The sequence below is a fragment of the Palaemon carinicauda genome, chromosome 28, assembly GCF_036898095.1.
Source record: "Palaemon carinicauda isolate YSFRI2023 chromosome 28, ASM3689809v2, whole genome shotgun sequence".
In the NCBI taxonomy this organism is placed as follows: Eukaryota; Metazoa; Arthropoda; class Malacostraca; order Decapoda; family Palaemonidae; genus Palaemon; species Palaemon carinicauda.
In genome coordinates this window covers 44,389,695-44,404,694 of record NC_090752.1, presented here as the reverse complement: position 1 = coordinate 44,404,694, position 15,000 = coordinate 44,389,695, and the positions used below count along the sequence as shown (strand labels likewise).

Genomic DNA, 15,000 nt, shown 5'->3' with positions numbered 1-15,000 from the left:
ATTTATATATATATATATATATATATATATATATATATATATATATATATATATATATATATATTATATATATACAGTATATGTGGTTGGGGGGGCACGTACGTCGTACGTACGTACATGCACGCCGGTCCCTATTTCGCTCTGTTCAGTTATTGACAATCACATGCGAGTCTTTTCATGTTTATATCGAGTGTTGTCGACCCTTAGATAATAAAAGGATCAAGACAGGAGAGGGTGAATCCCCCCACGGTTATAAGCCATGTGCTGCTCCGAAATTGAGGACACCGTTCTGAGCACATTTTCCCCGTTTATGGTTTAGAATTACCTTCGGGTAATATGCTGCCTTTATATATAACTAGAGGCTGGTGCTTTTGTGTGAATATCCTCGTGAAAATATTCTGGTGTTGCGTTGTCATAAAAAGTTATTATATTTTTAGGACAGCTATTTCATTTTGTACCCTATGGATTCAAACATATAAACTGAAATGATTAGTAAAGAATTTAATTTTTACCTTCACTGGTGATGGCTTATTGGCTCTGCCATTGGTCGTTCGATGAAGAAATTTCCGTGACTTTGGATCTAGATAGTACTTGGATGGGTTTACACCAGTAAATGCTAGACGCCATCAAAACTGAAGGGCCGTGAACATATCTAAAGAAGAATGTGTGGCATGTGATATCATGCTCACAGACTTTTTTGGAACTTTTTTTTTCTTCTTATTAGCAAGACTTTGTACAGATACAGTTACAATAGTTTTTTTTATACTACATAAATAATTTTAAGGTTGCATACATCTTAACTCACAATGAATTCCATATTTGATACATCTTACTTCTGTTTGATTATTGGATGAATAAAACTTACATCCATCTCCTTCATTGGGAAAAATCCCCTTTTCATTTTTATAAGCTAGAATGCTTAAAGTCTACGGTATTTGACATGATACTTTCACCTGAATTGGAGGATCATCTACCAATTATTATTATTATTATTATTATTATTATTATTATTATTATTATTATTATTATTATTATTATTATTGTCATCATCTAAGCTACAACCATATTTAAAAAGTAGGATGCTATATGTCCTAGGACTCTATCAGGGAAAATAGCCTAGTGAGGAAAGTATGTAAGGAAATAGATAGAATACTGTGCCAGAGTGCACCCTCAAGCAAGAGAACTCTATCCCTAGACAGTGGAAGACCACGGTACAGAGGCTATGGCACTACCCAAGACTAGAGAACAGTGGTTTGATTTTGGAGTATCCTTTGCCTAGAATAGCTGCTAAAGAGTCTCTTCTTCCCTTCCCAAGAGGGAAGTATCCTCTCACCAATTACAGCACAGTTGTTAACCCCTTGAGCGAAGAAGAATTTTTTGGTAATCTGTGTTGTCAGGTGTATGAAGACAGAGGAGAATATGGAAAAATATGTCAGACTATTGGGTGTATGTGTAGGCAAAGGAAAAAAAATACCGTACCAGAGAGGGGTCCAATTTAGTATTATTTGGCCAGTCAAAAGACAAAATAACTCTCTAGCAGTAGTATCTCAACTGGTGTCTGGTGTAACCCACTACCTACTGTTTTAAGTTGCAAATTTCGAACAGACCTCTCATCCCTAGAAGGCTAATCCATCGACCTGTACCCCATTGATATGGTACTTGAAAACAGAATTGTCATAAATTGAAACTAATCCAGAGCATAATTGCACAACATTGGAAGCATTAAATTGAAGTGGCATTGATGTTATCTTAAAACCGTACCCATCTCATTGTTTGTCAGTATCTCTAAATAATCAGGCTCATATTATTATTATTATTATTATTATTATTATTATTATTACTTGCTAAGCTACAACCCTAGTTGGAAAGGCAAGATGCTGTAAGTCCAAGGGCTCCAGCAGGAAAAATAGCCTAGTGAGGAAAGGAAACAAGGAAAAAGAGAATTAATTAATTAATTAGAATGAAATATTTAAGAACAGTAACAACAATTGAAATAGATATTTCATATATAAACCATAAAACTTCAACGAAATAAGAGCAAGAGAAATGAGATAGAATAGTGTCCCCGAGTGTACCCTCAAGCAAGAGAACTCTAACCTAAGACAGCGAAAGATCATGGTACAAAGGCTATGGCATTACCCAAGACTAGAGAACATTGGTTTGATTATGAGTGTCCTTCCCGTAGAAGAGTTGCTTACCATAGCTAAAGTCTCCACCCTTCCCCGGAACAATGAACAATTATAGTGCAGTAGTTAACCTCTTGAGAGAAGGATTATTTTGTAATCTCAGTGTTGTCAGGTATATGAGGACAGAGAAGAATATGTAAGAATAGGCCGGACTATTTGGTGTATGTGTAGGCAAAGGGAAAATGAACCGTAACCAGAGAGAAGGATCCTATGTAGTACTGTCTGACCAGTCAAAGGACCCCATAACTCTCTAGCGGTAGTATCTCAATGGGTAGCGGGTGCCTTGGCCAACCTACTACCTACAATCTTACAGTTCATTAATTGTCGTTTGGAAAACCCTTATAAACCCCAAAGGTTTCATCAACCTTCCAATGAAAAACCCCCTTTCTGAGAAAAAAACAATCTGAAATAAAGTATCTGGTATTTGCGAAAGATAATTTTACTCGTTGAAGTTATATATTTAAAAGACGGATGTCTAATTAGAATTTACAATAAAACTTCCTTAATTGGCAACTTGTTTATAAGTGAATGAATTTGTATCAGCTTTAAGACTTCGAGAGCGACTCCCTTGATGCAATCCCTGGATTTTTGCAGAGAAATCGTGGCACATCATGCATGTTATGATTTAGGGCTGAAGAAATCTTGTTAATTGGTGGAATGGGTGTTCTTTTGTGCTTTATTATCACAGCAGCCTAATTACTGGAATTTATTCAAATAAATGTTTATGACTAAAATAGATATATGGTGATGAAAAATACGTATTGAATGCAAGAACGGTAATACAATTAATACAATTACTGTAGGGACGAGGAATGGAATATAAGAGAATAAAGCTGGCTAGCCGAAAGCATAAATTGGGAAATTCTGGAGGCAAAATTTAGTCTTGATTCAATAATGTCTTGCGAGTTTCCAAAGGTGAGATGTCCTTGAGAAAGTCATGAGCCAAGCACTATTATCGGAGAATATTGCATCTGTGCGCTTTTGCGTGTGTGTGAGTGTGTGTGTGTTTGTGTGTGTGTGTGTGTGCGTGTGTGTCTGTCTATGAAAGTGTGTGTGTGACTAGAGGAAATATTTTTTTTTCCTCTCTCTCTCTCTCTCTCTCTCTCTCTCTCTCTCTCTCTCTCTCTCTCTCTCTCTCTCTCTCTCTCTCTCTCTCTCTCACCTATTTCCATGACAAATATTTGTGACCAAACTTACACATCTGGAAAATGAATATTGAAACTTGAAAGTATTTTTTTTTTTCCAAAGTCACGTCTGCTTTGTGAATTATACTGTTATCTAGTAACATCTGTATTTTTCATACAATATTACCTAGACTAAGAATGTGATCTCTCGTATATTATACCGTAATCAATTAATATATGTATTTAACATTCCTCATTCCATAATCAAGGGATGTTTATCTCGTACACAATTCTATATAATAAGAATCTACATGATTCCAATATCATCCCATAACCTAGAAATGTATATCTCGCATACATTATTCCATACCTTCGGAATGTAGACATATTCATTATTCCTTAATCAAGGAATGTAAATGTATAATTTATTATAATTTATTATTCCTTAATCTAAGAATGTAAATATGTATCATTCATAATTCCTTAGTCTTGGAATGTAAACATATTTGAGTCATTATTCTTCAATTTAAGAATGCAAATATACTTCAAACATTGATCCCTAACTTGAGAAGGCTTATATCTCCCGTATATTATCCCATAACCTAGAATGTAAATATATTTCGTAAATTAATTTTCAAACCTTGGAATGCAAAATCTCTTATACGTTAGTCCATAACTTCGAACTGTAAATATATCTCTCAATTATTTCAATAACGCAGGAATGTAAATATATAATAATTATAAATTCATAATTTCCTATAAAGCAGAGGTTCCCAACCCTGGGGTCGCGACCCCAGTTGGAGTCGGCAAGCAATTTTCTTGGGGTCGTTGGAATGCAAAATCTCTTATACATTATCCCATAACTAAGAACTGTAAATGCATCTCTCAATTATTTCAATAACGCAGGAATGTAAATATATAATAATATATTTCTTAATATAGGAATGTATATCTATATGCCCGTGTTCTCCGCATCGAATTATGATGATTATAGAAAGCATAATCCACTTCCAAACTTTTACATCTCTCTCGTCCTCCTTCATTATTATTGCAACTCAAAAGTTTCCTTATTCAATGGCTTTGCTGAAAGTAACTGGAAACCTGCTCGTCGAATTTCTTATGAATTTATGCATTTTCAAGTTTAGGACTAATTCAAGCAAATTTTCTCCTCCTTTTTATTATTATGTTTTGTCGCAATTCTTCTTCTTCTTCTTCTTCTTCTTCTTCTTCTTCTTCTTCTTCTTCTTCTTTTCTAGTCAGCTTATTTATTTATTTGTTTGTGGATATGATTACGTCAAAACTACTCGACAGATTTTGACAAAAAACTCACCACAGACGTCATTTACGATCCCATTAACTTTTGGAGATAATTTGGAGCCGGATTTGCATTTTTCACAATTAAAGATTACGTCCAAAAAATTACACTTTAGATTTTCACCAAATTTTAACAATGGATAGACATTATGCACCGAAAGAAACCATGAAATTTTGGAGGTCATACGGATCAAGATCACGATTTTGGAACAACAATGCACTTTTCACCCAGCATCTACTGTACAGTCAGCATATGAAAAGTGGGAGGCGATGTCCGTAGACTTTAGATAAGTGTTGTCAATATTCATTGACATAGGTCTGAAATCCCTGATTGCTCTAGTATATTATTATTAATAATATTTACTACTACTACTACTACTACTACTACTACTACTACTACTACTACTTATTATTATTATTATTATTATTATTATTATTATTATTATTATTATTATTATTATTATTATTATAGGAGAACCACGATGATAATAAAGCCACTCATTGCTTCCCTGTGCTTTTGGTAGCTCTTCTAATTGTCCCCGAGTCTTGATGTGGTTGGGGTGGGGGGAATGGGAGGGTTGATGGTGTTTGCTAAGTGTGCTTCACTCAGAGCTTTGCGGCAATAGTTAATCAAGTTCTTTGCAATTTGCAGCTGCCTTCCGGTCATCAGCTGCACCGCTTTCGGGCTTTTTTTCAACTTTTCATCTGCTCCCTTTGATCTTCCCACTCGCTTGCCAACTTCTTCAACCATTTTTTCCTAAGATTTTTCTTGTGCTAAATTACGAAAAGGGAAAAAAATATCAAGTTCAGAAAGTCTCTTTCATTGCCGGATATACTTGTCCTTATGATTTTTTCCCATCATAAACAATATTTAATCAAGTACACAGAAATGTTAAAGTTCTAAATACGTAGTTAATTTTAATTTAACATTCAGTTAAATGTAAAGTAAAAGTTTCATGATTTCAGTTATTCCACTTATCACTCGGTTCCATAAAAGATATTTTACACATCTCCATTCATGTAAATATTACATTAATGCCTTTGCAGGATCAAGATTAAAAAAATATTTCCTTTTACGGCAAATGCAACGTTCTGTGAAATCCACACAAGTGAGATTCTCTCGATTGTTCGGAAAGGTTTACGATTTTGAAAGTCAATGAAGTGTCTCCTCTCTTTATGCCTAACCCAGAGGAGGCCGGAAGACTCCATTCAAGACAGACCTAAATGAAAGACAATAAGTTCCAGACTCTCCCTCGTTTGAGGACACTCGTACACTCTCAGATGGGTTTGAGGGCTGGAAAAACTAGCTTTATTAGACCTATGAGTTGACACTTGACCTTGCCGTCAAAATTTCATTTAGGTCTGCACCCTTTCGGGTCAAGATTCACTAGAGAGAGAGAGAGAGAGAGAGAGAGAGAGAGAGAGAGAGGAGAGAGAGAGAGAGAGAGAGAGAGAGAGAGAGTTTTGTTGTTATCGTAATCATTGTTAATACTGTGCCTCCGCTATAGATATATCATAAGTAGTTTGGGGAGCTCAAAGTCTCTCTTCACACACACACACACACACACACACACACACACACACACACACACACACACACACAGAGAGAGAGAGTTGTTATCGTAATCATTATTAATACTGTGCCACCGCCTTGATATCATTATAAGTAGTTTGGGGAGCTCAAAGTCTCTTCAGAGAGAGAGAGAGAGAGAGTTGTTATCGTAATCATTATTAATACTGTGCCGCCGCCTTTGATATTATTATAAGTAGTTTGGGGAGCTCAAAGTCTCTCCTCACAGAGAGAGAGAGAGAGAGAGAGAGAGAGAGAGAGAGAGAGAGAGAGAGAGAGAGAGAGAGAGAGAGAGTTTCATCGTTGTCGCAATCATTGTTAATATTGTGCCGCCACCTTTAATTTTATCATAAGTAGTTTCGGGAGCTTTAAATCTCTTCATTTGTTTTTAATCTATAATTAGAGTACTGCCTCCGTAAATTACGGTAAATAGGTTCTTTACAGCCTTCCGTTGTTATAAATTTCGCCAGCTGACATCCTTATCAACAATTATTTACAACCTGTGTGTCAGTTAACTTCTGCACGTTGAGTTTACACAATCCTGTATTGTGAGGTTTTTGGCCTAAGAGTATATGCAAACACACTTTTCTTCTCGCTTATACATTTTTTGTATACCTAACAATTTCATCGCTTTTTTAATATTAAGTTTGTGTTATATTTTAATCTTATCTGTATTACTATATCTTATTACTTTCATAAGAATATATAAAAATATTCTAATCTAAGAGATTTGATTTTGCTTCGCAAGTTTATAGCTCTTCTTTTTTGCCTGATATATAAGCAAATACGTTCGTTGCTGATACTATTATTATTAAATCTGTTTTTAGATCGATCTAGCTCTCAGCCCAGGCTTCACACTGGACAAGTTAATGCCTTCCAACTGTGGCCATTTTGAGCTCTGTTCCCTGGACGGCGTCAAAAAGCCAAACGCGAACGCGCCATCGTCATCTAGGCACATCTCTGACAGCAGCTATTTGGACAATCTTATCAAGCGCCATCTGAATAGCGGAGCTGATAGCATCAGCGGCGCTTCCTGCACCGTACCCAGAAACTGCGAAGGAAATGACAGCGGGGAGAATGAGGGAGAGAGAACGAAGAGATCACTCGGTCTCTTGAATTGGGTGACACTTGTGGACAACATAGGCCGATCATTCTTCCCGTCCAAGACCAGAGAACTCGGTGGGATCGGTAAGCACATTTAGAACAACAGTATATACATAATCAGCGACCCATATCAAGGTGTACGTAAGTGTGTTTGCGAACTTTTACGTGCATTCGTAACGAAAATCATAACATTAACAACTGTATGCAATAGAGAAGTAATATACCCAAGTACATGGACCAAAATTACAATAATTGAGCGATACATTATGGATCCGTTCTTCTCTTATTCTTATACAAATTGGATAATTTCCTTAAATACAAAATCATACGTTAAAAATAAAAGTAAATTCTCCTTAGAAGATAACAGACTTATTTACTTTTAACACACACTCAGAATCACAATTGTATATACATCCGGAAAAAATAGTTGACTCCTTTGTCCAAATTTTCTCGGCGTCATTATGGCAATATGAAGTCTGAAATATTCTCGTCTACACTTGAGCATCCTACTAAAGCAATATATTCAGTTACTTCCATAAAGGAGAATTGGCTCAAAATTCCCATATTCATGTAATCCAGAAATATTCAAAATCTTTTCATCATTGGCGTTTGCCATTATCTACATTAACATTTATTGTTATTTGTTCCTTAAATCTATTTGCCCTCAGAACCTTTATCTTTGCCCACATTTACTCTCAAGTGTCTCCTGTTGAAATTAGTTTGAAGGACTCAGTACTGATTTGGAATAGTGTTGAAAACTGTAGAAATTAATGTCTGAATTTAAAAATCTACATTTTAATACTCTACTCCAAACTAGTTTTGTTATCCTACAAGTTTTTCACCTGCATTTAATTTCCCCAGTCTAATTTTTCTTATCACTTCATCTATAAGGATATTAAGCAGCTATGGAGACATAACATTCCCATGCGTTAGACCTTATTTTACGCTGAACTGGCCATTCTCTCTTCAACATATTCTAACACAAATTTAACTTTCATCATAAGAACTTTTAGTCACTATCAACAATATTATCGTCACCAGCATCTAGATAACTTATTTCAATTCGATCATATCATGTAGATGATGAATGGAGTGAATGAAAATAAGCTGCAACTGCTGAAATTAAATAGTTGTGTTGTAAGGAGAATTAAAAGTACGATAGAATAGGCTTTGGAGATACGCTGATGTTCAAATGTTTCTCGCACGTCAAGAGATTGATCAAAGTTTATTGAGATGGTTTAATCATGCGGGAAGAAGGAAATAAACGGTGATCGGTGAAACATCATTAAATTAAAAGTGATAAGAGGGGTGAGAAGATGGAATTTTTTGAATAAATGGTGTAAAGAATGCATTTGAAAGGAAATTCTACTAATGAACCTCCCGTGAAGGCTTGGGAAGTTTTTTGCACAAGGATTTTTTGACGATATTCCTCACTTGAAGTATTTAGATTTTAATAATTATTTGCGTTGTTTGTGTATTTTGTGTTACCCTATGTTTTTAGAAATATGTATATATATTGTTCGTATACTTTGCATGTCCATACGTGTACATTCATTCAATACGTATGTTTTTAGTTACTTGAAATTTTAGTTTTGAATTTTTAATCTAGGAAGGAAAAGCTTTTCTTGACACTTAATTTGATTCCACACTGGATGAATAAAGGCTGAGACTTATGAGCCGACTAAGAAGAGATAAGCGATCAAGACTTCTTGTAAACGAAGATGAAAGGATCTAGAATGACAGACTAACAATAAAAATGAATTCCCCTGCAATATCATTTCTAAATAACCAGTTGAAATTATTGTAAAATGCTTATTTTTTTTCGGAATATATACTTCAAGCTTTTGTTTTAGTTAAGAGCCAACTTGTGTGTGTGTATGTGTGTGTGAAGTCTTTAACGGAACTTCATCCCCCCAAGATTTCACCTACATCACAGTCCGTTAACCCATTTCGTTTTCCTCAAGGTTGCTCCTTTTCGACTCTCTTGCGTTTCTTAAAACAGATAAGTTCTCTTGGAACGACTATCACCGCTATGACAGCATCCTCCAGTTTGCCAAGAACCTCTCTACCCAAAACAGGAACGCAGAATTCCTCCAAATTGGGACATCCTTCGAAGAGCGGGAGCTTTTTGCTCTCATCTTTGCCACAAAGTACGTATTTGTGATGTCTGAGGAATGGGCACAGAGTTGATGAAATTATATTTTCGATATTTTATGAATTTTTATAAAAGCACCTTTGTTTGGTAGTGTAAAAGAACATCACACTATTTTAAATATCTTGTTGAACAAAAGGGTAAACGAAAGCATTGTATACTTCGGAGAATTATTCAGATTATTTTATTCTTCCGTTAAAATAGATAAGAACAAATGTAAACATGCTAATCGATGTATTAAAGATAGGTTTAAGAGAAGATAAAGATGGAGGGTGGGTTAGAAGGACGTTCCTTAATTACAGATGAAGGCAATAGTGAAGAACCTGATGAATAGGAACCACCTGTTGATATGAAGGTCTTCCTTGTAACCAAGGAAGGAAATGCGTGTGGTGAATTCGTGTCTTTATGTAATTTCCAAAGCGACTGAGATTTTGAGGAAAGGTTGAACTTAGTATTGTATTTAGGCTGGTCTTATGCCTGCAAGGACTCTTGTTTTGATATAGATTTCAGAAATTTGATTAGAACATTTTAGCATTTACTATTTAGTGTTGGTAATAATCGCAATATAGATCGAATTGTTTTTACAAAATAATTTTAAAGAGTTTATCACCAGCATAGTTATACATCGTCTCTATGAATCTGTAAAGAATTCCAGTCGTTCTATTTAAATTCAGAGTATCAGCAGTTTAGCATTGACTCAATACGAGAAAGTAAGTGTAGGCATTACTTCTACAATGTTACCTGGAAATGATATTCATAGCAGGAAGAATTTTTAGTGTATCAAAATAATTTGAATATTGAAATTGGGTTAAGGCGATTGGGTTAAGTCGATAGAGTAACTGTCCCTTCGGCTTCTACTCCTGACGCCTGGCGAATGATCTTACTAGAATTAGTATGGACCGGCAGGGGTCGCTTGCCTTAGTTAGATAGGTACTGCGCATTACAAGAAGTGGCCATCATTTGATGAATCTAGCGAATCAATCCTCTTTTCAGGCTCTTTGCGTCAATAGGCGTAGGAGGAGTTGATGATGATGATGATGGAAAAATGAATTATAGACATGAAACCCTGATTTTTTTTTTTTTTTTTTTTTTTTTTTTTTTTTTGTGTCTGCTATGGGTGCTTTACGGAGTAGGAGATACAGGATGAATATAGTGCCTGCACCTAAAAATTTAGTTAATTAAATTTCTCTGTTTTCATTAATATTCTCAATTTAAAGATAAAATATCATGGGTAAATATTTGGGGAAAATGAAGAGCTACTTCTACCATGCTAAAAACGTTAAGTTATTTTCTCTTTTCCGCATCAAATGGAGTGAAAAAGCGAAAGTTAAGCATTAAGTAGTCTGTTATTCTTACCATATAGGAATAGAAATAATGGGATATTAGGCCACCAAAAGTTTGACCTGTAGGGCCACAGATAACCAGAGGAAATTTGATTGAGTCAAAGAGACACGGCTAGCAAGCCCATCTCTGTAAGGGGTAGTGCCGTCAGTGCCCATCAGGCGGTGCACTGTAGGCATAAACTAGGACATTTGCAGCGTTCCATTCATCATTTGTGCAGCTGCATGGTTATCCCCCCCAGTTGCAATCGGGTGTTGAATGGCCTCACAAGCCCCAGCGCTTAGCCAAGTTCATATATCAAAGTTACAAGGCGCCCCTGTTTCTCTTTTTTCAGACCTAGTTTCTTGATTAATAAATATAAGAAAGCTTACAGTGCCAAAAAGATGTTGGAGAAGCGGGAAAGGATAAGAAAGTTGAAGAAATGGAGACCAATCGATGGACAAGACCCCAGGAAGAAAAGTGTTTTCAAGAAGAACTCCAAATCAACAAAGAAACTGAACAAAAACACACAAGGAAAAAAGAACAAGAAAAAGGGTTCGAAACCTGTCATTTTCATTGAGGCTGGTAAGACTGATATTGCTTTCAACTTATGCATTTTTCTTATCGGTAATTTACTGAGGTTATGAGGTACAATGTTGACACAGCTAACATTGCGTGCGTTGATTCACATTGCTTGAATCGCATATAATCGGTATTCCATGGCGTAGTATTTAGATTAGATATAAGCACCGCCTATGTTTGTCTAAGGAGCATTCTGTCTTAGTGATACCGACGTTTGCAAATTCACTCTATTGCAAGTAAAATTGTTTTTTTAAGTGAGCCTTCCTAAAAAAGCATTTAACCTAATTTGGAAGTTGGTAGCCTTTTCATTAGGGTTTTAATCATTGCAGGAGAATAAGAAAAACGTAAATGTAATATACCTTAAAATGAAAATATCGTCACCAATCACAAACTTTAATGTTCGCAACAGGTAGCCATGCCAGAGAGTGGATCAGTCCAGCTGTAGCCACATACATAGCCAACCAGCTTGCACTGGCTGGCAACGACTTCTTGAAGTTAGTATCCGTCATCCTGGTGCCTCTGGCCAATCCTGATGGGTACGAATACTCTCACACAAACGACAGATTCTGGAGAAAGAACATGAGGATAGTGGAAGGCTCGACGTGCGTCGGAGTCGACCTGAACAGAAACTACGATTTTTTCTGGGGAAACGAGGACGGGACGAGCACGGATCCCTGTTCGGAGCAGTACTGTGGTGAGGGTGCGTTCTCTGAAACGGAAACAAACGCTATTCGGAATCTGTCTGCTGTCTTCTTGAAAGACACCGGCGTTTATTTGAGCCTTCACAGTTACGGCCAACTAGTGCTCTTTCCATGGGGATACTCGGTGAAAAAGCCGCCGAAGTTATCTAAATTGAAGAAAATGGGCCTGAAACTCCAGAAAGCTCTCAATAAAAATAGCGGCTTTTATTTCGAGGTATGTATTAGAAACAATAGTTCTCGGCACAACTCTTAAAGATTTTAACAGTTTTTATTCATATTAATCTATGGTTTCAGTTATTTTTATATTTGTTTATAAAATTATTTATTCATTTCTGTTAATTGGTAACGTTCTTTCTTATCTGAAAATGAAATTTTTGTCAACGTGACACGATGACTTGATTGTATTGCACGTTATGCCCTCTATTCGCCAGTATTTTGAATTAGACATTATCTATTCCATGTTAGGGCAAGTTTTATCATAGAATTAAGTCAAACAAACGTAAACATTCATAAGCTTGATTTAAAACTATTTTATGCTAGCCTGTACAGCGTGTGATGGCAAGATAATATAGATGGTTTCATTCGACTGCATATGTTTTTAGGCAATATATTTGGAAACTTCCTTGCCCAGAAACCTGCTTTTACCCTTAGGAGATTGATACTGCTCTAGTTATAATTGATAGATGAAGACATCCTTACGACTATACATGAAGTAGTTTGCTTCCTATTAGTTTTTTTAATGAAATAAAACTACAAACTATGTGACTTTTGTAGTACTATTCAACTATAAACTATTTTACTGTTTTGCTATATTAATACAACTACAAACTATTTTTTACTAATTTTGCCATTATCCCAAATAAAGTTTGACCAATTTTCCCCCAATACTTACACCGAAAATATACCTTGTGATTTCTGACTGAAAATACAAAAATAGCTGCCCGATAAACCTCTTTCGCAGCTGACATCTGACCCCTTTTTCTCCTCAGAATGGGCAAAGCTCTACTGTACTGTACACGTCTTCCGGGACGTCATCTGATTACATGTACAGCCAAGGCATCCCTTACGTTTTCACCATCGAATTGCCGACCCGGTCCTCCTTCGAACTCTCGCCGGAGGCCATTCAAACGACGGCCGAGGGATTCTGGGAGTCCTTCGTTTGTTTCGTTGGAAACCTCGTCAACACGGGCAAGGCGAAGTCCTTCTGTAAAAAGCGTATCGTAACGGCCGTTACGAACACTAATGTCACGGTGAGTGGGTGGGTCAACAAGAAAATCTCGCAGGAGCGCGCCGAGGAAATAGTGTTGAATAAATATGATAAAAAAATGAAAAAGGAGAAAAAATTATATTTGCTTGGAAGATTATAGTACAAAATAATCCCGATAACAAAAAATTGTAATTAAAAGTCACGCTTTCCAGCAGCGATCATCAGGCAATAGAACAGTGAAACCCATTTCGTATAAACTCGGAAGAATTTCAGGCAAGGATTTTTCATCATTTATTGATCCTAATTACTAATTGTGAAGGAAAGCTTTGAGTACAACACTTGGGAAGTTTAAAAAAAATCATTCCGCTTTAGGAAAAACTTTTACCTCCTAAAACTTGGCTAGGACGAGACTTTGAGACTTTCTTATCCCCTGCATATCATTTGCAAGAGCTTTGATAAACTGGTTTGAATCTTTCGTGGATGTTCTTTTGAAAGCTAATGCCAGCACCAGTGAGAAAAACTTGAAGCATTTGCACAATATCTTTTTGGGGGATCATTAACTGTACCTGAAAAGTGTTCGTCATTATCAATACCTTCCAAGAATTATTACTATCACCTGGTAAAGGATCAAGAGGATCACTACGGAAATTCCATAGGGGAAGACTTAGATAATTTTCTTGTGACTTCCAGGGTTCACAATTACCACCAAGGTAAGCTTCGAGTGCTTACTTGTCTGTGTTCTGCGCTATTCGTTCATTGTATGTAGGAAAAAATCCATGCAATGTTCTGTGGAAAAACTTAAAATTTAAGTTTATGAGGGGGGAATAACCTTCAGTTATGCGCAGAAAACACCAGTCAAAGATTCCGACTGTCGAGAAGGCATCAGTCAAAGACTGGCAATTGTGAGGGCATCAGACACATATTCTGAAGCATTCAGGGTCCCTATGCCTGCTGGAAAAGTTTCAGGGTGATGTTAAATTTATCAAAATATTTGTCTTCCAAATAAACGCTTAACTAAATGGCCTGATATTAAACATGGGTTTTTTTCAAATGTTTTTGGGGGCCAATACATAAGTTCAAGTACAAGTTTCTTCAATAATCGTTTTTAGTTTTCTTGTAAATGTCTGGACCTTCTTTTAAATATATCAAAACAGAATCCTAATTTATGATGTAACTCGTTCAATCTACTGTATTCTGTGTCCATTGTAAAACTTCCTGTAGTGTTAGTATTTGATAAAGTGGTCAAATCAATGTATGCAGATAATGATAGATAAATTTAAAAACGCTCGGATTATTTCATATTTGAATTGTAACATTGTGTAAAATTTACTTTTTTCATCCAGCTAAATATCATTGTCTGTTTATCTATATCTATATGAAGTAAATACTTTACTGTGATGTGAATGGAACTAGTTATGAGGCGTAACTGTACTCCTGTGAAGTTGGCCTCTATACTGGACGTATTCAGTACGTGTCTTCCTTTCATAATAAAATCATGATAAAACGGAAGTACGTGCTGTTCATTCATTGAAGTCATTACTTTTATGTTATATATTCAGAAAACCAATCACGACCTTTTTTTTCATCTTACACTTTAAAAGAAAAAAAAAGAGAAAAACTATTATATAACTTGTAATTACGGCGCTACGGCCGTAGACTTTATGACATTTTTTAACTGATTCCATCGATGTCATTCATGGTGTCAGCTAATCCTGAGAGTCATGACATCACGAATAATAA

At 35.9% G+C, this 15,000-nt stretch overlaps 1 protein-coding gene across 2 annotated transcripts in view; it reads left to right on the top strand.

Moving 5' to 3' along the window:
- The window catches only part of LOC137621547 (carboxypeptidase B-like), a 465,241-nt gene extending 450,472 nt beyond the window's left edge, over positions 1-14,769 (top strand). For both annotated transcript variants that reach the window (XM_068351930.1, XM_068351929.1), the window contains exons 2-6: positions 7,022-7,382; positions 9,301-9,448; positions 11,126-11,355; positions 11,762-12,267; positions 13,043-14,769. In XM_068351930.1, the coding sequence (XP_068208031.1) occupies positions 7,064-7,382; positions 9,301-9,448; positions 11,126-11,355; positions 11,762-12,267; positions 13,043-13,420 (1,581 nt within the window). In that variant the 5' untranslated portion in view covers positions 7,022-7,063 and the 3' untranslated portion in view covers positions 13,421-14,769. The remainder of the gene's footprint in view (positions 1-7,021; positions 7,383-9,300; positions 9,449-11,125; positions 11,356-11,761; positions 12,268-13,042) is intronic.
- The last annotated feature ends 231 nt before the right edge of the window (positions 14,770-15,000 follow it).